This window comes from Coloeus monedula (assembly GCF_965178545.1).
Source record: "Coloeus monedula genome assembly, chromosome: 30".
In the NCBI taxonomy this organism is placed as follows: domain Eukaryota; kingdom Metazoa; phylum Chordata; class Aves; order Passeriformes; family Corvidae; genus Coloeus; species Coloeus monedula.
The window spans coordinates 3,232,351-3,256,325 of record NC_138810.1 but is presented as its reverse complement, the minus strand read 5'-3'; the positions used below and the strand labels follow the sequence as shown (position 1 = coordinate 3,256,325).

The 23,975-nt window shown below is 48.5% G+C and overlaps 1 protein-coding gene across 4 annotated transcripts; it reads left to right on the top strand.

The window, feature by feature from the left end:
* Window positions 1-1,866: 1,866 nt before the first annotated feature.
* On the top strand, window positions 1,867-23,892 carry LARP4 (La ribonucleoprotein 4). Of its 4 annotated transcripts, none has more exons than XM_082299098.1 (17): window positions 1,877-1,982; window positions 6,745-6,919; window positions 7,123-7,267; window positions 8,371-8,529; window positions 8,866-8,941; window positions 9,440-9,576; window positions 9,816-9,919; window positions 10,907-11,017; window positions 11,392-11,445; window positions 12,046-12,255; window positions 12,738-12,841; window positions 15,587-15,811; window positions 16,498-16,546; window positions 16,747-16,905; window positions 17,447-17,568; window positions 18,396-18,564; window positions 18,750-23,892. In XM_082299098.1, exons 2-17 carry the CDS (start codon window positions 6,869-6,871, stop codon window positions 19,086-19,088), a joined length of 2,214 nt encoding a protein of 737 aa, XP_082155224.1. In that variant the 5' UTR covers window positions 1,877-1,982; window positions 6,745-6,868; the 3' UTR covers window positions 19,089-23,892. The 4 variants fall into 4 exon arrangements, with proteins under 4 accessions (XP_082155226.1, XP_082155225.1, XP_082155224.1 ...); XM_082299097.1 differs by having other exon boundaries at window positions 7,120-7,267; XM_082299100.1 differs by lacking the exon at window positions 6,745-6,919 and having other exon boundaries at window positions 1,867-1,982.
* Window positions 23,893-23,975: the final 83 nt, after the last annotated feature.

Genomic DNA, 23,975 nt, shown 5'->3' with positions numbered 1-23,975 from the left:
AATCCCACATTGGACCTATGAGGTCTCACTACATCATAGAGTTAGGGAATATCCTGAGCTGGAGGGGACCCACAGGGATCATCAGTCTGGCTCCTGGCCCTGCACAGAACACCCCAACAATCCCACCCTGTGCCTGAGAGCGTTGTCCAAATGCTTCTGGAGCTCCGGCCTTGGGGCCGTGACCATTCCTGGGGAGCCTGGGCAGTGCCCAACTCCCCTTCTGGGGAAAGATCCTTTTCCTGATATCCAACCTAACCCTTGCCTGGCACAGCTCCAGCTGTTCCCTTGGCTCCTGTCCCTGGTCTCAGAGAGCAGAGATCGGTGCCTGATGTGACAAACACTGATCTGACAGGGGTTTGCTCCCGTGCTGCCCCTGTGGACTGAGGTCGGGCACCCCTGGCAGAGAGAGGATTCCAGAATGGGCTCTGCAGTGTGTGAATGGTCCCCTCTCATTTATCCTGCTACAACTTATTTATTCGATTTCTACTCCATTTCTTTTTGTTTCACTCCTCTGAGTCTTGGAGCTGCTGCCCACGGAACACCCAGGGGTCTGCCAGCTGGGCCGTGTTTGCTGGGCAGCTTGTGCTCCGTGTCTAATCTCCTCAATGGACCCTGATTATTCCCTGGCTCTGACTGATCCACACGGATCTGCCCAGCCCTAATTGCAGGTGATGGCCTTGGTGGGGTCCCTCACAGGGCAATGAATTCATGGACCCGAGGGCTGGAATCTCCATCCTCCACCCACACCAGAGTATTTTAATTCTGCTACGAAAACCAGTGAGTTTCCCCTCAATGCGCTGTAATAAATTTTGTGGATCTTTCTCTAAAGAGAAGTGGTTTCAAGGTGTGTTTTCCCGGCAGGAATCCCCTCAGAGCATCATTCCTGGTGCTCCCCCCCTGGGTCTGGGGTGGACACCCAAGTCGGGGCACACGACAGGATTTCATGCTCGGGACTTTCAGTGGGGCAGTTTGGGGCTTGCTCGCCCTTTCCGATGCCTGAGCTCAGGTGTGTCACCCCTGCAGTGGGAGTGTTACCTGGGCAATGCACAGAATGGACAATCTGGGCTCCAGTGGACTCAGCCGAGCCCTCCCCGGGAAGATGAGCCAAACCAAGGCCTGACTTCTCCAGCACTCTACTGTGGGTTCGTGCCCTGTCTATATCAGTGCTGTCTGGAGGAAATCCTGATCCTGTGTCATTCCCACCGGAGCCACGGCCCCTTCCCAGCACTTCCCCACCCGTTCCTGGCCGGGGCGAGCCCCGGCAGCCGCTCCGGCCCCTTCCCCATGCGCGGCCGGGGTCCCGGGGAGGGTGGGCACGGCTCTGCCGGCAGCATGGGGGGACAGGGCTGCGGGGACAGCGGGAGGGGACCATCCCTCGGCACCCCCAGCTCGGTGTCAGCGGGGCGTGCGGGATCGCAGTGCCGGCCTGTTCCTGCGGGATCCGCGGGGCTGGCCCGAAAACTGCGAAAATCGGGAAAAAAAAGGGGCCGGGCACGCGGTGGGGTCGGAGCGGGTCTGACTGTGGCGGTGTGTGCGGCGCCGGACGTGGGGGCTGCATACGTATGAAGTATTTTGAGGTCTGTAATTAGAAAAGACCACCAACCACCCACCCACCCAGACCCCCCAAAACCCCCCAAAATCTCCAGCCCCGAGAATTCCCCTCAAGGCGGCTCGCGGCCTTTCCACTCCCTTCGCGGGGGACACCGCTTCCCCCGCACGGCGCTGAAGCAGCCGCGCCCTCTGGCGGAGCCTGGCGGGGCCGCTCCACCCCCCCCTCCGCGCGGGGAATGGTCCGTCCCGGCCGTGCCCCGGACGCGCTCGGTGCGCCCGGAAGAGGAGGCGGCGGCGGGCGGGGACCGGGCGGGACGGGCCGGGCCGGGCGGCGCGGCCGGAGGCGGAGCCCGCGTGTCCCGATCGCCGCTCCGGGCACCGGGGAGCGCGGGCCCGCCGGCCGCGGCAGCACGATGCTGCTGTTCGTGGAGGTGAGGTGGCGGCGCCGGGCCATGTGGCGGGCGGCGGCGGCAGGAGGCCGCGCACGCCGCGCCGGGGGAGGGGACGGGGCTGACACAGCAGATCCGGGGGCGGCGGCCGCGGGCGGGCAGGGGGGGGTCGGTGGGCGCTCTGGAAGGTTCCGCCGGGGCAGGGGGCGGGGGAGGTGCCGCCGTGACCTTCGGGTGCCGCCGCGGCCCGGCCTTGAAGGTGACGCGGGACACGCGGGGCCTCCCTGAGGCCTCCCGGGAGCGGGCCCGGCCCGGCCCCTCGACACGCGGGGCGGCCCCGCGGGGCCGGCCCCGAGCGCGGCGCCTCGTTAATTGCGTTAATTAAACACTGGGGGTGGTTTATGGCGCGGGAGGGGGAGTGGGGGGGTGGGTTCTGTCGTTCCCCGGGGCGCTGGGTCCGGGCGGGACGAGGAGCGCGGCCCGGCCCGGCCCTGGAGGTCACCGAGGAGGGCGGGCGCCGTGTCCGCTGTGGCTCGGGACGGGGCTTCAGCTGCTCATGGCGTTTTACGGGTTTGGTGAAGCGGTTTTAGCCTTTGCTGGACGAACCCGGGTGGCTGCTATAAACTTTGCACCGAGTTTTGTCCCAAAACGTGCGCGGAGCAAAGAGCTGCCGGAGCCGGGGGGAGTAACGGAGGGAGCTGGGCGGGCGCTGGCCTGGGTCTGCCCGAGAGGGTTCAGCTCGGGGGATTCTGCTCAGGGATTTTGTTCGGGTGACGGGTAGGGTGGTGCTGGTGGGCTCCTACACGAACATGTGCTCCATGGTTAAGAACCTCTAAATAAAGCAGTTTGGGAAAGGCCATCTCTTTCTTAAGTGAATCAGCTCAGTTCCGAGCTGAATGTGCCTTGGCTTCGCGGAGAGGAATAAAAGTTGTTGTGAACACGGTGACAGGCCTTGAGAATTAGGGGTTGCAGTGTTCTGCTGGAAGAGGAACTGCTGAGGCTGATGGGAGGCATGAGCAGCTGCCTCATCCGCGGCTGAACGTGGTGAGAGGCCCTGCGGGAGCAGGAGGTGGCTCCTGCGAGCGGCGGGTGCACGAGGCAGGTTCTGGAATGCAGTGATGGGGATGTGGATGGGAGCTGGAGCGTATCAGGGAGCACATGGCTGGTGGTGGTGGTGTGGATGGGAGCTGGAGCTCATCAGCACTTCGGGATTTTTAGGGAGTCCTAAAGGACAAACTCAACTCTGTCTGATGTTCCTCTGATAGTGTTGAGAGTTTCTGTGATCTTCATTCTGGAAACCTCAATAATATTTAATTCCAAATTCCTGAGGACCATCTCGACTTCCTGAAGGTTTCTTGTCACTGCCAAGGCAGAGAACTGGAGTTCAAAGCTAGGTGTCCTGGAATGCTGCAGTCGGATTCTTGGGAGCAGGCAGCAGCTTTATCTGGGGATCTTTGGGGATGCCTGGAAAATAAGGCACAGGATGGGTGGAAGTCCCGAGGTTTTCGGGGGGGTTGGCTGAGTTGCTGTAGCTGTTAGTGTTTGTTTTAGACCTACCTGAGGTGTAAACATGGTGATTGTGCCGAGCCCTTCACAGTGTGCATCTGGGAATTGGGTTTCCTTCAACGTCCTTTAGTTCCAAATCTCTGCAGTAATGGCTGTGTAAGGGCTGTGTAAGGCTCGTGCTGTTGCATACGTTTATGTTTGGGGCATGCCTTTTTTCTCCCTTGCAGCCAGGACCTGTGTGCTGTTAACAATTAATAATTAGGTGCATTGGGAATATTAATAAATGCATCGAGAGAAATGGAATTGATAATGGCTGCTGGGCCTGCTGTGGGCTCCACTCAGATGGATATGTGCTCCTAATTCCATATATTTGTGGTTTATTGGGGAAATGGGAGTCTGTGTGTTTCAGGTGGGTGAAATGCTGCCCACGATGTTTCCCGGTTAGAAATCCAGGACTGTGGGAAGCGCTGAGTGCTGTTGGCCCTCTCGAGCAGGTGAGGCTTCCTGTGACCCCACACTGCCCCTGTTCACGCTCCTCTGACACAGGTAGCACCTTCAGACAGCACAACTGTGCCTTGGCTTTTCCAAGGGATGGAGGAGGCTCCCCTGGGCACGGGGGGCTCGTACCAGCCGATGGAAAACCCTGCAGCTCCTGGTGGGAGTGATGCTCCTGTGACCGCTAAAGTTACTGTGAGGTTGAGAGTTACCTGGGATGCTGAGAGCACTGAACTGTTACCTGAAACCTGCCGGCAGCTCTGAAGGAGTTCTGTGTGTTCTCTTATCCTTAACTTCTCCTTATCCAGCCTCTGAGTCTGCGTGAGCTCCGAGAAGGTGACAGGTGACTCCCCTCAGAGAAGGTGATCACACTGTGTCTGAGCCCCCCAGACAGGTCCCTACCTGCCTGTCCCCCAGCCAGCACAAGGCTTCTCTTGGCTGCCTCCCGTAGCTTTGCTGACCTTGGGGTTTTTCCATCTGCTTACGTTTCCATTTCTGGAAAAGGGTTGGTTTCTCCCCTCACAAGTTTGGTTAAATTATCTTCTGGATTTTTTGCTTTGATTCTGTTTCAGAGAGTTTGTCTACTCCAGGAAATCTGTCCACAAGCTCTGGCTTAGGATTTTGGTTGCAGAATAATTTGAGTTAATATTAAAATTGAATGCTTTAAAACTCTTGAGTGCCTGCATTTTTGTTAGCTTAATTGAATCTGGTTAAATGTAATTTAGATGTAATTGCAATAAGAAAAATATCCTTTGCCATCTTTCAGAATGAGAATTTTCTTCAGTAGCCAGTTTTTGGGAGTTGCTGGAGGAGAATCTCTGGTCCACATTTGCTGAAAGTAGCGTGAGTGAGGGGAAGCTGTGCTGAGGAGGAGAGCTTTGTCAGCTTGTGGATCCCAGCGAGTGTTCCCAACCTTTGTCACTCTGTAAAGCTTTAACCTCGTCATGAAAGTTCCCGATAGCAGCTGGGAGGATCGTGCTGCAGCCAATCCCACGGGCTCGGCGTTTGCAGCCTCAGTTAAATAAGCAAGAATTGATGTTTTGGCCTTTTCTTCTGAAGAGCCACTGGCCAGGATGGAGCAGTTTTGCTCCTGGAGCGCAGCATGAATTTACCAAAAGCTGATGTAGATTAGGGACTTTTTATCCTTTCCAGTCCATGGGGTTTTGCTGTTAAGATGAGTGAGAGCAGGGCTGGGTCCTGCTGGGCTGTTACAGCTCACTGTTTCTAGCATGAGGGGAAGTGGCCCATGCTCTGTTCCAGCTGTGTTCATGATCCATTCATCATTTCATCAGAGTTGCTTTTAGTCCCAATCACCTTCAGAAATGGTGTAATCACCCCGAAGTGTTTCAGTTTCACTTTATCACATTTATTCCTTCAAATTACTTTAGGTCTGAGCTCACTGCTACCCTCAGAGATGTAGGTAGTGAGGCATAGTTTATTTTTAGAAAAGAATGAATCATGTTGTAGATGTGTCTTGTCTCTTTTTGCTTTGTTGAAAAGTAAATTCACAGAACTGGGACCTGCTGGCTCTGGGTGCCTGAGCAAGAGCCCATGTGGGCAGGTGATGCTGCCCCAGGAGTGACCAGAAGCTGAGCAGAATTTAGTTTGGAACTGCTGAACTGCAGTGACAGAGCCTGTGGGTGCAGCAGGTTGTTGGGCTTTTCTTTGCAGGTTGTTTTGTTGGGGAACAATTACTCTGAAATCTGCAAAGGGAACTGCACGTGTGTCCTTTCACCCTGAACTGTTTCCAGCTCTGCTCCTGGGCAAAGATTAACGGGAGGGGAAGACTTTGTTGCTATGTGGATTAAATCAGTTGTGCGTGGGGGGTTTGAATCTCAGAGCTTTGCAAAGACCGTGGTCTTTGTTTTGCTTCTCACATGGTTGTCTTGAACCTCTCCAGTGTTCTTGTTACTGAACTGGGGCTTGTCCTTGCAACAAACAGCTCTGGCACGAGGTGTGACCTTGGCAGAGGAATTATCTCTAAAGCTATTGCAACTGCTTCCTTATCCTTGTGCTGTATGTTTGAGGGCTGGTAGTGAGCCACTCCTTAACTTCAGAATCCAGGAGCCCGGCCTCTGAAATATCCAACTTGCTTATCTGTGCATTTGTGGATATGAGCTGGATTAATGGCTTTCACCTTTTAAAGTCCAGCAAATTGCAGCAGTGAACTGGAGCATCGTCCAGTGGCTGGAGGAACTGTTTTAGCTGCTTGTGGGGTGTTGGGATATCTCGGGGGGCTAAGTTTTGCGAAAGGGTAGTTTTATTCACTACCCTGTAACTCTAGTTATTATTTCACTATGTGAAAGGAGCAGAAGCCATGTTTCTCCTCCGTGCTGCTGCTGGATTGTTGGATTCCTCACCCAAATGCCTTTGAGCAGCTCTGGGAGGGGGACCTTGAAGGACTCTATCTTGTGCTGTGGGGATGAGTGTTTCTCTGTGTCAGGTGCCAGGCTGGAATCTTGGAGTTCTTCTTGACTGTCTCATTTGTAACCCTCTCACTCTATGGTCCTTGTTGCCCAGACCCAAAGTGAGAAGATCTTGTTCTCTCCCCAGCAGGCTGGGAAGGTGTGTAAGTTTGTGTTGGCAATTCAAAACCTTTAATCTCCTTGGTTACAAGTTTAAGGAAATTATTAGTTTCTGTTGATGTGTGTAAGATTCCTGGGGGAATGGGGTAGCACTTGGGTAAGTTCAGGAGGAATCCTGGCACAGCACAGGTGATGCTTGGTTAGTACAGATATCACTAATTCCGTTAAATTATACAGTTTCTTCTCCTTGACATATGTTTTTTTACCTTCCTTTCTAGGAAGGGGTCTGGAGGAGGGAAAATTTCTCTTTCTGGTGAAAGGGGACTGGAGCATTATGACAGTCAAGTCTTTAAAAGCTTATGAGTTCCCAGAGTCCTTGCCGAGTAGCCGCTGCCTCCGCTGATGTTGTCGGATGTCAATAAAGAGAGGTTGAAGGCAACACTTCTAATGGAGGTAGAAACGAAATACTTGGAAAATACCAAGGATTTTCCTGTTTTCATTAATAAAAAAATCACATAGGTGCTTAATAGCTGGGTAGACACTTGAGATGTGGAACTCTAGAGACAATCACTAAATTCACCTGTATTTTCTGGCTTGACTTCTGAGGCTTCTCTGGGTTGCTCCATCTAACCAAAGTGTTCTGGTCTCTTCAGCAGGTAACATCGAAAGGTGCTGGCTTGAACCCCAATGCAAAAGTGTGGCAAGAAGTGCCCCCGGGCAGTGGTGAGGCTGTGCCCCCCACCAATGGCACAGAGCACACGTGGCAGGAGACGGCAGCGGCCCAGGGGACTCCAGCCGAGGGTGAGGTGTTGGGACACGGGTCGTGATATGGCCCTTCCTGGGGGACACTCGGGGAGCTCAGCTGTGAGGAGCAACCTCTGGCTCTTGTCCTTGGGGTTGTCAGTGCTGATGGAGCAACGTGTGTGAAAGGACCATGGGAATGCAGCAGGTGGTTTATAAGGGTGGTGGGTCTCACCAGTGGGCTTTGGTTCGGGAAGGTGTCCCAGCTCTGCTGGAACAGGATTCAAGGGCCCGGTGATGACCAAGTAACGCGCTAAGAGGGGAGCAGGGTGCTGGAGGTGTAGTAATGGATTCATGACATTGCTGCACTTGAGCATCCACTGGACCCTGTGAACAGGAAAATGAGGTCTGAGGGCACCTGCAATCCTGGGTGACCGAGGTGCTGCTGAGAACTGTCAGGAGCATTTGTTCTCGAGCAGAGCCTGTTCAGTATCCGTGGTTAGCTCCTTTCCATTCTGGCTGTTCCACTGCGGTCCTGTTCCCATCCTTACCACACGGGCAGTGTCCAGAACTAAGGATTCAACTGGTTTCACTTGCTTGGCTCAGACTTGATCCAGGGTGTAGCTGAGGTGATTCAAAGCATGGCAGAGGATGTAGAAGATTCTCTGCAAAATGGTTTAGTAAAAGTTAGGGATAAAGAAGGGAACATTCAGCTTGTGTGGCCTTGTCAAAGGTTTCTGGTAAGTCAGCAGAAGTGAGGAGAGAGTGCTGGGTTTGTGCTTTGCCTGACAGAAACTCATTTGTCTCTTCATAACAAAGTGAAGCAATTGAGGCAGTGTAAGCAATTTTCATCCCTTGTTTTTAGGAACTTCGCTTAAATATTTTAAATTTCATGTGGAAAGGCTGGTTTTTAGATTCTCTGCCACTTTCAGCATCCTTTATTTACTTTTCCCTGAGAGCCTAGTGCAAACCAGATCTTCCTGAAATTGGAGGGGTATAAGTTCTATCCCACACAAAGCCTAAGAAATACAGGCTAAGGTTAGGTACTCTCAGGTACAGCTTTCTTGAGTATTTTTTTTAATGGTGGTAGCCAGAATTTTTCAAATGGGAAGTATACTGAAGCTGACAGGAGTTTTCCTGCTGCTGGTGTGTTCCTTTGCCAGGTAACATAGAGATCTCAGAGGACAGTTGCAAGCAGTATGAAGTGATGTATTCCCCATCCTGTGAAGCCACAAGGAATGGCACAGGAGTTGATGAGGCGTCAGCAAATGGAATTGTCCTGACAACCGAAGATCTGGGATACCAAATCTATGAAGTGTCTGGTGAGTGCTGAAGTTCAGATGCTGCTGTCAGTGTCTGTAACCCCCCTGGAGCTGCTCTAAGTGTGGTGTAACCAAGTTGGAGCTCTGACATGTCCATGTGTATCCACATACAAGCTCCAGTATGGCCTCAACATGTGGCCAAACAGGGGGCAAAGTGGGATCAGAGTCATTTTGAGAGTGTGTGGTCTGGGGGTCTTTAAGCGTCGTGGATGAGCTTTTCCTCTTGGTCCTACCCAGAGGGATTCACTCTTGTATTCTGCAATGAGATGTGTCCTTGCCTTGTCTTGTCTTGTTGCCGTGAAAGTGGGAGCTGATGGTGGGTGTGGTCCCTTTCAGGTGACGGCAGCTCCACTGTGTCCACAGAAGACATCAGAGAATGTTTGAGGAAACAACTTGAATTCTGCTTCTCACGGTAGGTGCAGTTAACTCACCTTGGTATAAACCCTTTACTAAAATCCTTGGCAAATATCCCTCTTCTTGGCTTGATATGTGCTATCATCTTGATAAAAACACAAAGCAAGATTTGCTGATGTGCTGTAGAAGCCCTGTGGCACCTCCCAGCTGTTTCACTCCTGTCTGTGCATCCATGTCCTTGGATGAGTATGATTGCTGTGCTCCACAGTCATAAGATGTTGAGATAATTTACTGTGTGGCACCAGAAGTCTTTTTGGCAGATCCTTTTTGCAGACCAATGTGTAGGGCGCTGGAACTTCATTAAGTTTCTAAAATTATCTTACTCTGCTTTGTTTTGATTTGCTGGGATTTGTTCCAGGAGAGAAAATCTGAGGGTGTTTTGGTTGTGAATGGTACTGGTGAATATTTATTTAAGCCTGTAGTTATCCTCTTGTTTTAAGTTTTCTCTAAGCCAGGTTCAGGATCTTTATTAAATAATAATTTAATGTCTTTTTAGAGAGAATCTTTCGAAGGATCTCTACTTGATGTCTCAGATGGACAGTGATCAGTTTGTTCCAATATGGACAATTGCCAACATGGAAGGGATTAAGAAGCTGACAACGGATATGGACCTTATTCTTGAAGTTTTGAGATGTAAGTCTGGGACTTTGGTATCTGTATCAGTAGCACAAAGAATCCTTCCATGCTTCAGAGAGATGTTGTAGTCTCTGAGCCTGGTTATGGTTTGTTGTGCTGGTAAATGGTGGCAGGAACTTTACTGTGCAGGAGGCTGTTCCAAACTCCTGAATTCTCATTCTTTGTTCCAAGTTCCATGAGAGAATCTGTTACTGCTGAGATGTGCAATGTGTCCAAATTTTATACTTTAATTTCAGCTTCTCCTATGGTACAAGTGGATGAAAGGGGGGAGAAAGTCAGACCAAACCACAAACGATGTATTATCATTCTTCGTGAGATCCCTGAAACAACACCTATAGAGGTAAATAAAGAGAAAGGACATAAATAACTCTGTTACTGGTTTTGGAAGGTGCCTTCAATAGGGGTTCAAACAGCACCAGGAAAAGGTCAGCCGGTGTTTAATTGGATTAAACATGAATATTTTTCTTCTAGAGCACATCAGTAACTTTTTCCACCTGGGTGCGTTGTCAAAATAGTGAAAACAAAAACTTACTGCCATTGTCCCTTCCCATCATTTACTACTATATTTAAACCTTCTTAAGTAAACGTTTTTTCCCACCAAAGCTGAGCTAGCTCGGCTTTTCTGGAAGGAAGTTTGAACTGGTTTCTTTTCAGTTCCAAAAATAAATCAGTCCAGGGCATAGCTTGGAATTCAGGCTGAATTTTTGTCACAGCAATAACTTTACTTGAAGTCAGACGATTGTTTTGGCAGCAAGAAATGTTACTAAACATTTCTCATTCATTGAGCCCCAGCATGAGCTGAGCTCATTATGTCCGAGAAGGGAGGATAATAAAATTCCTCCTGATACTTGGCGAACAGAATGATTTAGTTCTTTGTTTTTTAAAGTTGTAACACAGGGTGTTTGTCTACCAGCATTTTTAATGCGTTCTTTTAATGCAAACACTGAGCAGCTGCTTGTCCCTCTCTTTACAATCTGATTATTGCAAAGCTGTCAGGTTGCCTTGACTTAGAAATATTTCATGGAATTATTGTTGCCTCTGTGACTCTGCTGAGCTAAAGCCACACTTTTCCTACCTGTTTCATATGAAAATATCACCAGATCTACACAGATCTTGATTTTCTTACCAGCTGGGCCTACTCTGTTGTATCTGGGGAGCCCAGAAGGCTGAACTAGGATTCGTGGGTTAAGAAGCAGGTAGAGGGTGGTTTGGTCAGGGGAATAAAAAACCATCCCTGGTCGCGGGAGAGCGGCAGCTGAGGAGCTGGAGCATAAACTTGGGTCACTTGAGTGTTCACTGTACAAGGACTCTGAACTTCTCTCCCCAGGAGGTGAAGGCTCTGTTCAAGAATGAGAACTGCCCCAAGGTGATAAGCTGTGAGTTTGCTCACAACAACAACTGGTACGTTACATTCCAGTCCGACACAGACGCGCAACAGGTAAGGCTGCCTTCCTCTGCCACGCCAGCTTTAATCCTTCTCCTGCTCAATGAAAAGTGCACATGTGCTTCCCATAGCTAAAAGAAATATTTATTTACTGATGCCCTGTTGTTGTTTTAAGAGATTACTTGCAGGTTCTGGTTAGTAAGAGGAAAGTTGAGCGATTGTGGGGTTATAATTCCCATGCCTGGCTCTTGCCTCGGCGCTCTCTGGCCATGACTGGCACTAGAATCCTGAATTGGAAGTGTTAATGAATTTAGGTGGGCTGACAGGGAAGCACGTGGCTGCACATTTGTGTTAAATCATGGAACATCCTTTGGGAAGCACAACTTTATCAAGATACTCTAATGTTGATCTTTTTTTTGTATCTGCAGGCGTTCAAATACTTAAGGGAAGAAGTGAAAACCTTTCAGGGCAAGCCAGTAATGGTGAGGCTGCTTTAGCTGCTCTTTCTGTTGGAACTGCATTGTGTTGTTTCTGTTTAGATGATGGTGACCATTTGTGGGGGGTAGAACCAAGGACTCAGCAGTGGGATAGTCCATAGCTCTGGAGGCTGGAAATGTGAACGAGGTCATGGGGAGCTCCGACAAATTACAGTTGAGTGGCTGCTGGTTACTCACAGCACTGCTTCCCAGGGGAGGTGAAATACATTCCTGTGCTGACTTCCCTTCTCTACTTGCCCCAGAATCTGGGTTTGCAGAGCTCAGGAGAGGGATTCCTGCCACTGTGAGTCTTGAGTTGGCTGCTGCACAGAGCAGGCTGGAGCAAAGTGCGTGGACTGTGAGAGGACCTGGGATGATTGAAGTCTGGACAGTTCTGCTGTAGAAAGCAGCGTTTATCTGCAGTTTCATAGATCACCCAGCTAAAGCAATGGGTGTCCTTCCCCTTACCATGCTGTGGGAATATGATCTGGACTGATTTTATCAGTTTTTATTCATAAGCAGTAATCAACCTTCACATCAGGCAGGAAAGATTCCACGTTCTCCTTTTCTCCCAGCTAACGCATGGCGTGATTTGCTGTCTTGCAGGCCAGGATAAAAGCCATCAACACGTTTTTTGCTAAGAATGGTTACCGGGTCGTGGATTCCAGTGTGTATCCCCAGCCCGTGCAGACCCAAGCCCAGTTTGCCTCCCCCCTGTTTATGCAGCCTGTATATAGCCCTCAGCAGTACTCGATTTACAGCATCGTGCCTCAGACGTGGTCTCCAAATCCTGCACCTTACTTTGAGACACCACTGGTGAGTAACAGCTGGTGAGAAGGGGAGGAGGAGCCCAGCCCATCAGGGATAATTTGGTTCATAATCACTGGGGTGAGCAGGCTTTCCAGGTTTCTTGGTCAGATCCCTCTGTTTTATGACATTTATTGTCATAAAAATATGACAATAAATGTCATAAAACAGAGGGATAAAGCAACAGTCAGAGGAGCTGCCAGTCTCACCATTGGCTGCCACTCATTTCAAGGAATTTTGGTGTGAAATTCCATTATCTAGCAGCTTGTGTTACTGGAAGAGCCCATAGCTTTTCCAGGAATGGGGGAACTCTGCTAAAGCAGATGCAGACTTTGAACCTGTGGGGGTTTGGCTGGAGTAGTGAGTTCACACCACAGTAGATGCTGTAGCCCAGTGTGAAATTACAGCCATGAGTAAGTGCTGAAGCTGATCGTTAATCTGCAAACGTTTTCTTTGTAGCTCAGCCACTGAGACTGTTCTGTCTGTTGCAGGCCCCCTTTCCCAACGGTGGATTTGTGAATGGCTTTAATACACCAGGATCATATAAAACAAATGCTGCTTCTCTGAGTATAGGTCGCCCATTCCATAGGAATCGGTAAGATAGTTCTGTCGGGTGTTAGCTCCTGGAAAACTTACAGTACTGACATCCTCAAGTGTTCCTTGCATGTCACCTGCTGTGCTTTCTGATGGGACCACATCATTTATTTTGTTTTATCAAATATGTGATGTTTTTCAACTTAATTAAAAAAACAAAGTGGAAGGTGGCAGCTTAAGGTCCTAAAATAATGGACATGGTGCTGGTGAGAACGAAGGTATCTCCTTTAAAAAGCCTCAGAGGAATTTTTGCAGACAAATAAATAACTTCCTCCTAAGGTCATACTTGTAATTGTTTGTTATACACAGATTATAAACTCCTGCAGCACAACATAAGCCTTTCCTGCTGGGATCAGGCTTGTGGAGCTGTTGGTTCCTGCAGTGGGAGTTGCTTGTCCTGACTGCTGAGTCCAACTGCTCAATGCTGGGGCCGTTCCTTGTAATTTATTTGCTTTATCCCCATCTTTCCTGAGAGCTGTAAGGACTTAGATATAAACACTGGGGAGGAGGAAACATTTTGTATTGCTGGAGCAATTGCTCTGTGAATACAATGGAGTAGTAACCTGTGTGTGGGGGTGGGAGTTGTTTGTGTGCAGCACAGGGCTGGGATCATGGGAGTTGCTGTTGGTATTGTTGGAGAAATCAGTCGACAACTGCCAGGGCCATGAGTGGGTTTGTGGTGCAGTTCAGGTCTGTGGCTGTTGGCAGAAGGGGAACTTCAGGATTTGGTCTGTGGTGACTCAGCAGTCTTAACACAGACTGTGGAACTGGGAGCGTGACTCTGCCTGGAAGATGGAGCAGCTGCTCCAGTTGCAGCTGCTCAGCTCCCAACTCACATCTTGACAAAGGTGGTTTGGATATTTTTTTGCTTTAAATTGTGCACAATCTTAAAACCTGTAAAGCTCTTGGGCATGTGGATCCTCTTGGAAGTACGGATGCTGCAGCTGTGCAAGAACTGTGTGTATCCAAGTGCTAACACCTTGAAATGCCTCCTTGTACATCACATCTGCATAACCCTAAGCTTTTAAAATCCTGGTTATGTAAAGGCTTCAATTTGTAAGACTTGGGTGCTCAAAGTTGCAGCTTTAGGGTCAGTCTGTGCAGGTCCTGCTGGCCCAGTGATGATCCAGTATCGCGCTAAGAGAGAACAGGTCACAGTTGGGGGCTGGGCAGCCTGTGCTCCCTGCTTGTCCTTCCTCCTGCTCTTCCTTCCTTCTGCCCTCACATCATTTCTCCTTCTCTCTGCTCTTTTTTTTCCCTCCTTTGTCTTTCCTTGTCTTTTCTGCTTTGCTCTTCTGCCCAGACAAGACTGTGGCCTTCTCGATGACGGGTAAGATTATGAGATCTGAGGGCTGAACAGAGACTTGAGAATATGCCATTTTGAGAACAACAAAATGGAAGCATTTAGTTGACTTTGCTCCACCTCCTTCCTATGGTTTTTGCAGATGGGAAACTTAAATTTTATTGGGCCCTTAAAACTGGTTCTTGACGCTTCTTGAATCTGGGAAGTGTGAATTCATCTCTGTTCAGCAAATCTCCTCTTGAACTGCAGAGCAGCTTGTTTGGACAGTTCATCCAGCTGGTGCTTTTGGGTTTCTGTCCTGGCCCATTAAACCTGATTTGTTTTGTGGTACAGACAGTTAATAGTTAAATGTTGGAGTTTTCTCTGTAGCTAAACATTTGTTTAAGCCGCTCGTATTTATTTTGCGCTGATTTGTTGCAACATCCTTGTGGGAAAGGGAGATGGAGGGGTCATACTTCGGCTGGCACTAGGAGAGTTTCTTCTGATTTCATGGAATGTTACAATGAGATTGCACACGCTGTTTTTAAACAAAATCCTCCTGCTGTCCTTAAGTTATGAGAAGTGCAGAGTTTACCAGAGGAGAGAGAATTTAGGGTTCTTGTCTTTCATCAGTGCTGCATGGAAAACCAGTGAGGGGCAAAAGTGGAAAACAGTTGGAGACACCCAAATGCTGCTCCAGAAGACTGTTCCATATTGTGCGGGATCTGAGGTTTTCTGGGGAATTCTGCATTTAAGACCCTGAGCCAGAACTTGCAGCAGCACTGAGTGTGCAGAGCTGTGTCTGTGCTCAAAGGAAGCACAGCTTTAATGCTGAATAATCGATAGCGGGGTGAAATGTCTGAGGCTTGGGAACTGCAGAGTCAGTGCTGGGGGTGTGGGAATGGGAGCAGCCGGACTGAGCCTGGCTGTGCATGGTAGGGCTCAGCTGCCCTGGCCTGATCTGCCACGTTCACTCACTCCTGTCCTTGTGTCTCAGTTCAGTTTGTTTGCCTGTGGCTAGATCAGTCTGTTCCTTGGCCTTGGCTTATTTCTCCAGCTCCATTTCCAGTGCCCTGTGCTGGTGCTGCAGGCCCAGACAAAGGAAAAATTCCTCTTTGGGTTCTTCTGACTCTTCTATGACCTCTGGGTTTTGGGGTTTTTTTAAGTTGTTTGAGGTTTTGGGGTTTTTTTTCCCCTCCTGCCTATCTTTTGGGCAGCGATCTCAGTGTTTCCTGCATTTGTTAACACTTGAGTGGAGGTTGCAAGAAAACCATAACAGAAGGAATTGATGGAGGTTGGGAAGACAAATGTCTTTGTTCCTGACAGTTGTACGCAGGAAACGTGAGTTCTGGTGCTTGCTGACCTCCTGCTTTTCTTGCCAGCTGCAAATCAGTTGCAGTTGGTGGTGGTTCTGGTGTGGTTTCTCAGCATGGGGATCCTACAGCTCCTGCTCTGTGTCTGCAGGGTGAAGCCCCATTTCCGCTCATCCAGCAGCTCGGAGCACCCGGAGGGGCCGCCCGGCGCCGGGGCCCTGCCCATGGGGGACCTGAGCAGAACCAACTCAAGGAATTTTGTCATGGAGCGACACAACAGCTCATTGACTGGGCACCAAGACCAAGGGTATTCCCAGAAGGATTCTCCCACAGCACAGCTGGAGCAGAACGGCGATTACGGCGTCGGCAGGGGCAGGTAAAGGGCGGTGTCCGTGTTTGCTGTCACACAGCAGCTGGGACTTGGCTTGTGTGAGCCAAAGATATCAACCATCAGCACAAAATACATTTCTGTAAGGAGCAGCCACGAGAAAACTGGTGCTTAAGTAAATCAGGAGCAATAAATGCTGACCTGGGAGCAGGAATGGTTCCAGCTTCACTTTCCAACTGGCAGTTACTCTGAAACAGCTGACAGTAAGACAGTGAAGTGTCTTTATTTAAAAGGAACTGATTTGTCCCCAGAATTAAAACAGATGCTGAAATAAAGTTGGCATCTGTATTGCTGTAAATAATAAGTAAATCCTTGGTTGGGAATTTGATGCTCCTCAGTATTTTAAGATTAACTGCTTTTATCTCTTTTAATCATGGTTTAGACACTTGAAAAGGCAGATCAGTGAGAAATGAGACTAATAAGTTTATTACTGTAAAATAATTGTCCCTATGCTTGGTCAGATGCTCATCCAGGGGGCTGAGAAAGAGAAGTTGTTTCCATATTGGCTCTGTTCCAGCTTCCTCCAAAGCTGGAACTTTGACCCCTCCTGAGGAGGGAGAACATCCCAGAGCCGTACGTGGGCAAGGCTCAGCAGGCAGCTGTGGATCCCCTCATGCAGAGCTGTGCCCACTTCAGCTGGGTGGATGCACTGACTGGTGTTCTTGTCTTCAAAGGAGGAACGTGTTCCGAGGTCGGAGGAGACGGGAGGACGACCGGATTTCGGTAAGTTCTGCTTCCCTTTTTGCAGGGAATCCCACAAAGTGCAGGGTGTTGGCTTTCCAGTTACTGAAGGAATGGCAGAGTCCTTAAATCCTCAGATTACATTGGGGGCTTACAGTTTTTCTAGGACATTCTCTGACACTTGCTCAGGGCTTTTACTGCTCAGTGTTACGACTCTAGTAATGGGTGTTTTCCCTCTCCAGAGACCTCAGCCTTCAGCAGAAACAAAGACTCAGACACCAAAGTTTGACTTGCTTGCATCCAATTTCCCACCTTTGCCTGGCAGCACAGCAAAAATTCTGGGAGAGCCTGTGCTGGAGAGCAGGATGTCCGACATTGTTAAAGGAGTCTGCAAAGAGAAGGTGCCTGGTCTTGTCTCTGTACACCCACGGGAGTATCGGGGTGCTGTGACTCCCTTTTCCCTGTTAAAGGGTTGGTTTGTTAGAGCCATGTATTCCAATGCTCTAATCCCAGACTTCCCACTGGTTTGTTCATAAAATGGTGCATTTTCCCTTTTTTTTGGTGGGAATGCAGCTAGGGCTCATGCAGTTATGCTGTTGTAAGCTCAGTAATGTTTAGGAATGAGGCAAAGGGGGAATGTTGGCTGTTGGAGTAGGGACAGTTTGGTGGAGCATGGGCAAGGGATCTTTCCAGATGAATTCGTTCCTTGAGCTAGTGGGACTAAGCACTGGGTGATCCAGCCTTAGTTCTGGTTTTACCCACTGCTTGTTTTGCCCATATAAAGAGGAATTGCTTTAGAGGTGATGGTCCAAAAGGAGTAAAATGCCTATCAGGACTTGAGCAGCCTTTGGGACTACCCTCCTTCTCAGATGTCTTGCAGTGCCATATTATGGAGAAATTTGAGTATCGTTCTGTGTTTTGCAACTTGTGCTCTGTGTGCAGGAAAGCAAAGACTCCCTATCCCCCTGCCCGGCTCCTGCTCCGGACGAACAAACGCCCAGCGCTGCCCAACCGCCCGTGCCCAGCGTGAGCTCCCCGAGCCAGACTGAGCCTGTGCTGCTGAGGTATGCAGAGAACATGGGCATACCATGGAATCATGGAGTGTCCTGAGTGGGAAGGGACCCCCAGGGATCATCCGGTCCAACCCCTGGCCCTGCCCAGACCCCCCAACAACCCCACCCTGGGCATCCCTGGCAGCGCTGTCCCAACCCTCCTGGAGCTCTGGCAGCCTCGGGGCCGTGCCCATTCCCTGGGGAGCCTGGGCAGTGCCCAGCAGCCTCTGGGGGAAGAACCTTTTCCTGACATCCCACCTAACCCTGCCCTGGCCCAGCTCCAGCTGTTCCCTCGTGTCCTGCCACTGGTCACAGGGAGCAGAGATTGGAGCTGCCCCTCGGGATGAAGCTGCAGCCCCCAATGAGTCCCCTCAGTCTCTTCTCCAGCTGAACAGACCCAGAGCCCTCAGCCACTCCTCCAGACCCTTCCCCATCCCCTTGTCCCTGCTCCGGACCCTCTCCAGCAGCTTTAGATGTTTTTCATGTTGTGGTGCCCCAAACTGCCCCCAGGACTGGAGGTGAGGCCACCCCAGTGCAGAATAGTGGCACAGTCCTCTCCCTCACCTGTCCGGCAGTGCTGGACCTGATGCCCCCAGAATGTGGTGACCCTTTGGGCTGCCACGGTGCTGCTGACTCATTTGCATGTTCCAGCAAAGTCTTTCACCAGTGTCTGGCAGTAATGCTGGGTGGCCTCTTCTCCAGAGGCTACCAGATGGAAAGAACAGATCATGGTGGGAATGGCTGTTCTGTTCTGAACTTGTGATTTCAAAGAAAGGAAATAATCTCTTGAAACATGAGTGTCAGTAGGTTTTTAATTTGAATTGTTGTTGGTTTATCAGCACGGTTCAGCCAGAGAGCAAACCAGAAGAAGTGTCTGCTCCGAAGGACGTGGCCAGCCCGGCTTCCCCGCCAGCATCTGTCTGTGCCGTCAGTGCTGCAAAGCCACCGAGGACAAACGCCTCCTCACCTTCTGCTCAAGCAAGTGCAGCTCCTGCTCTGTCGACACAGGTAAGGCCCAGAGCAGGGAACGGGAATGGCACAGGGAGCTTTCTCTGGGATGAGCTGATGGCGCATCCAGGAGCTTCCCTCCGCTCGCTGTGCGTGTTGTTGCTGTTGTGCCTTGACTTCGTGCCTGGGATAGGCTGGGAGGTGGTTGTGGTGCATAAACCTCGCTCTTCTCCTTGGTCCCAAAGGAGCCTCGCAAGCTCAGTTACGCCGAAGTTTGCCAGAAGCCCCCAAAGGAGCCGCCTCCAGTCCCTGTCCAGCCTCTGAGGGAGCATCGCACCAACATCGTTCCCCCTGCCAAAAATGAAGAAAACGGTACGTCGGAGAAGGCTCCGGAGAAGGCTCCTCACGAGAGGGCTGAAGGTCGAATGAAGGATTACTCCGGGTTCCGCGGCAGCGGAGCTCCCAGGGGAGCTGCTGGGAAAATCAGGGAACAGAGGCGCCAGTTTGGACGCAGATCTTCGCCTCAGGGAGCACCGCGACGCGTCGGCAAGGAGCAGTACGTGCCACCCCGGTCACCAAAGTAACGCTGGGCCAGCCAATGATTCTCTATTTAACTTGAGCTGTGGACTAATGAGCAGCAGAGAGACTGAGGAGGGAAGGATTCGGGAAGGGGAATACTGAACTGGAGCGTGGCTTGTGTGGAGAAGTTGTGGAGGGTCCCAAAATTCATCTCTAAAAGTGATTTCACAAATGCTGGAGGATTCCAATCACTATAAATATAGAGATTATAATTTTTGTATTTTTGTTTTTAATTTGCAGAGGGTTTCCTGCTTGAAATCAGCTTTGGGGTTGTGAAAGTAGCGTTTTGACAAAGTGAAAGAATATGAGTTGACAAATTAACCTGTCCCTCGGTGTAGGAGGAAAAGGATAAGAGAATATTATTTTTGGAAAATGAGCATTTCTGTAAAATTAGAACTTTTTTTAACCTATTTAACGTTTGGCTTGTGGGCTGGTGTGTCTGCCATGGACGGCCTGGCATTGCAGAGGCCTCTGCAGCAGCATGAGTGGAGCGAGTGCAGCCAGAACTGTTGTCATCACTTAGTCACTGATGATGAAAACTGAATGTACTACTGTAGTAAACCATGTGTTTCCAGCTTGAAGTAGAGTCTCTTGACCTTACTAATATTTTATTCAGCAAGCTTTTTAAGGTATAATTTTTGCAGGATACTGGATTGTAGATGCGAGTGTGTGGACAGCAGAAATTGTCTCGTAGACACAGTGGGAGGAGGCAAAGGGAGCATGTTAGAAATTTTAATATGCCCTTTTTCCTTGCCTCCTTTTGAGGGCAACTCCTTAGGTTTGGGGTTTTGTTTGTTTGCTTTTTTCCTCTCTTGTTACTTTCTCTAATTTCTTTATTACAGACTTTAGTGCATTTTTCTTGGTGTGTTTTCCTGAGGCAGCCCCAGGGTAGGACGGGCAGGTGGCTACACAGCACCTGGTGTTACCTGCACAGGTAAAGAGCCTGGAATTGCAGCCTGGGAGGTGGGAACTCTGGGCACTCGCTGTCATCTCTGGATGACTGGCAGCAAACCAGAGCTGTGGCTGGGTGTTCTCTGTGCTGACTCTGGAATAGGCTGTTGGCTGCTGTATTGCCAGAAATCAGGGTTTGTACTCCTGGGAACTCGTTGTTTACAGCTGATGTCATAGCAACTGACTCGTTTTTAACTGTTTAAAATGGAATTAAAGGTGTGGAGTTAAAGAATTCCCTCGTGTTCAGAGAAGCTACTGGAGAGGTGGCTCCTTGCCAGCTGCGTGCTGACTGAATTCACAACACTATTGTGCAGTAAGTGGTTAAGTTTCAGGGTGATTAATGACCGAAATAGGAACATTCAGCGCATTAATCTGCCAAAATCAGCATACCAGGGTTCAAAGTTCTGTATAAAGCGTTAGGGAAAAGTAGCTTCCAGCAGTAAGAATCACATCTTTATTTTTTCCTCTTTTTTTTTTTAGTGAATAGCAAGTGTACAAATTTAAAGTTGTAAGTTGTGAACACTGGAAAACTCAATTGTGATATATTCCGTAACCATCTTAGTAATATATGCTCGTGTTGCCATAGAATGAATGTAAGTGGCAGTTAAAATAACTGTGAAATTTTTCATCTTCTGATTTCTTAGCCAGATAACCCTTGGTGACTTGGGCCTGAGTAGGAATTCTCTATCAACTGCTTGGAGAACACTCATATCTATTTTTATAAATATATATATAAAGCCAGAGTTGTCATTTCTCTAACTTATTATTCAGCTTGGCAATTGCTTTGAGTTGATTCATAACACAGTGTAATGTATTTATGCAGTTAACTGTTCATTTCTACGCATGTTACAGAGAGTCAGAGAATCGTAGAACGGGCTGAGTTGGAAGGAACCCATCAGGATCACAGAGTCCAACTCCTGGCCCTGCACAGGACACCCCAACAATCCCACCCTGTGCCTGAGAGCATTATCTAAATGCTTCTTGAAATCAGACAGGCTTGGAGCTGTGACCCCTTCCATGGGGAGCCTGTTCGGTGCCTGACCCCCCTCTGGGGAAGGACTTTTTCCTGATCTCCCACCTCAACCTCCCCTGACTCAGCTTCCTGCCATTTCCTCGGGTCCTGAAGTATGTATACATATATATATTTATATATATAGATATATATAGATATATATATAGATATAAAAAAACCCCAAAATCACTATTCGCTTTTAAACTACCTGTACTGGGTTTGGGAGGTTTTTTTTTAATTTAGTAAAAAAAATCGTTGATCACATCCACAGTTTAGGGATTCTTACAGACCCTTCTCCGTTTATTTTGATAATGTTACTCTTGTTGGAATGATAGGGAAGTTTAAGTATTTAGTGTCAAAGTCCTAAAATGCAATGAATGCAAAGTTTAATTCATTTTAAAGGCTCTAAACAATTCCTGCAGCCAAACTGGAACAAAACAAGCCTGTAGGATGGTCACGGGTGTTTAGGGGAGATGTGTTCTGGGACGTTGCGGAAGCGTTGGGATGCCAACAGCTGTTGGCTGTTTTGAGGAGGAATTGTGAGGGAAGGGGCTGGTGCAGATGTTGCTCAGAATTCCCTGATCCAGTGTCAGTGACTTGCTTGTGCTGAGAGCACCTGAATGATGAAATGGAACTTTGTCATTGATCAGATGTGGGAAAACCCAACCAACCGTGGCTCCGTCTTCCTTGCAGGGTGATGGGAAAGGGGTGCTCTGTGAGCCCTGGGAGTGTTTCCAGCAGCAGGTTGTGGCTCTTGTGCAGTGAATGTAGGTCAGGCTGGAACTGTTGGCTTTTCCCAGCATATCCAAACTTTTCTCAGCTTAGGGCACTTGGAATTTATTTCACACCTGCATGCAAGGATTTCACGTGAGCATTTCCCTTCCACCATTTCTAGCTGTGGTTTGGGGTTTGTTTGTTTTTTCCTTTCTATTCTTTTCTATGCAGGGGGAAATTCCCAGTTGGATACAGCGGCTGTGAAACTGTAGTGGGGTGGGACTTCCTGGCACTGGCACCTGGCAGGGACTGGCTTTGCCTTCTCCTCCCCGTGCTGCGCTGGGGAAGGGTCTTGTGTCCCTCCCCACCAGTTTACACGTTGGGCAGACTGGGGAAACTGGGACACAGGGGTGGTTTGGAGCCAGACCCACTGCTGGGTTTCCTTGGAGCTGGATCTCTGTGTCAGCAGCGCTGGAGCTGTCCCTGTGCACCGGGCTCCAGGTGCACTCCAAGGGACAGCAGCTCTCCGTGGTTCCCTCTGGGTGTACCCTCACAGGATACAAGTTGTCCTGCTCTGCTGATATTAAATACCAGGAGGTGCAAATCGCACCTAACTTCCAGTTTTAGGAACTGTGACTTGTTTTCAGAGTTGTTGACTTCCGTTAGGGACAGAAATGCATTTCCCAGTTCAGCTCTTTTCCAAATTACTCTGGAAAAGATTGGGGCACTCTCTGTGCTTCTGCTGGGGAGTGAAAAGAAGAAATTCTTTGCATGTGATAGTAAAATTAAAAGTGCAAAATGTTTTGTTTCTTTTGATTTCTAACATTAAGTTAGTTTTATAGTATCTTACATTCCTGCTCTTGTTGTTTTATTGTTTGTTTTTTTTTTTTTTAATTAGCCTGGCACAGTATGATGGTGCAGTTTTAGCTGTAGGTTTAAAAAAAAAAACCAAAAAAACCCCAAAAAAAAAGTAACCCACTATTAACCAGAAGAGAAAGATGATACTGTGGCAGATCAGTAGCAAATAAGTGACTTAATCAATGCTTTACTGTAGTTAAATAGCTATGGCCTTACTACTTTGTCAATATCAGCTTAATTGTCTTGAAACTGTCCGCGATTTTTACTGTTCCCAGGTGAGTTTACCTGGGCTGAGATATCTGGTATGTACAGATGATATTTTAAATTTGTAAAATGCACCATTGTATTACAGACGATGCAACAGAAATGCACTTCGGGGGGAAATGGCTTCTGATGAGTTCTTTTGTAAATCCTTGATTACTACAGATATGCAATAGAGTTTTTGTTTCTAATTTTGATATTTCCTTCTGAAACGTTAAGATTGTTGCCATTAATCTGAATGATTTATCATGCTCTTCTTTGCGTGTATATATTCCATATAGTCTGAGCTTCCTTTAGGATGGTACATAATTTTGGGTTGTTGTAGTATTTTAGTTGGCTCTTCTCTTCAGTGCCTTTAGTGTAGGCACTTCAAGAGGTTCATTGAGTCTGTTTTTAATGTACAGTTGGGAGGACTTGAAATGGAGTTAAAGCAACTTATTTCTGAAAAAAAAAATCCATCTGCAAACTAACCTGTAACAACTTTAAAATTTTATATTTAAGAACCAGATGTTTATTTTTATGGAACTTCAGTTATGGATACAGTTTCCAAAAAAAAAAAGCAACTTCAAATGTAAACAGACTGTGCATAAATGGGTTTTTGTTCTAATTTTTATAGAATACAAAATATTCAGATAATATATTGAGCTCGAGTTACTACAGACATCTTGTTCCTCCCGGATGAATCCAGCTTCCCCTTGGCATTGACGATCTCTCTTCAAAGTGGTAGGAAAGGAGAAAAAAGCGACTTATCTGGCTTTTAGACTGTCTGTTCTGGTTTATTCCTGTTGTCAAAATGTCCAAAACAAAATTTGTGTAAAGTAGGTTCATGCTTTAAGTGTTCAAATGATAATACATGTATTTGTATTTGTTTTTGACATTGCCAAGGTGCTATGGGAAATTGAAATAACAGTTAGAAAAATAAAGCTGATTTAAAAGAGAAAAAAACCCACCAAAAACAAAACAAAAAAAAAAGAAAAAAGAAAAAAAAATAGAAAAAAACCCTTAAAACACAACTCCCTGAGCTCTTCCTTGTGTCTGTGGAGGTTGAAATGAGTGTACTGAGGGTGGTGGGGTGGAGGGGGGCTCAGGGTCCTGC

Excerpts from the sequence above, each read along its gene's own strand:
- LARP4 (XM_082299097.1), top strand. The coding sequence starts at position 6,869 with ATGTTGTCGGATGTCAATAAAGAGAGGTTGAAGGCAACACTTCTAATG. Across the intron at positions 8,942-9,439 it reads CTTGAATTCTGCTTCTCACG|AGAGAATCTTTCGAAGGATC; the intron begins GTAGGTGCAGTT and ends ATGTCTTTTTAG. Across the intron at positions 12,842-15,586 it reads CGCCCATTCCATAGGAATCG|GGTGAAGCCCCATTTCCGCT; the intron begins GTAAGATAGTTC and ends CTGTGTCTGCAG.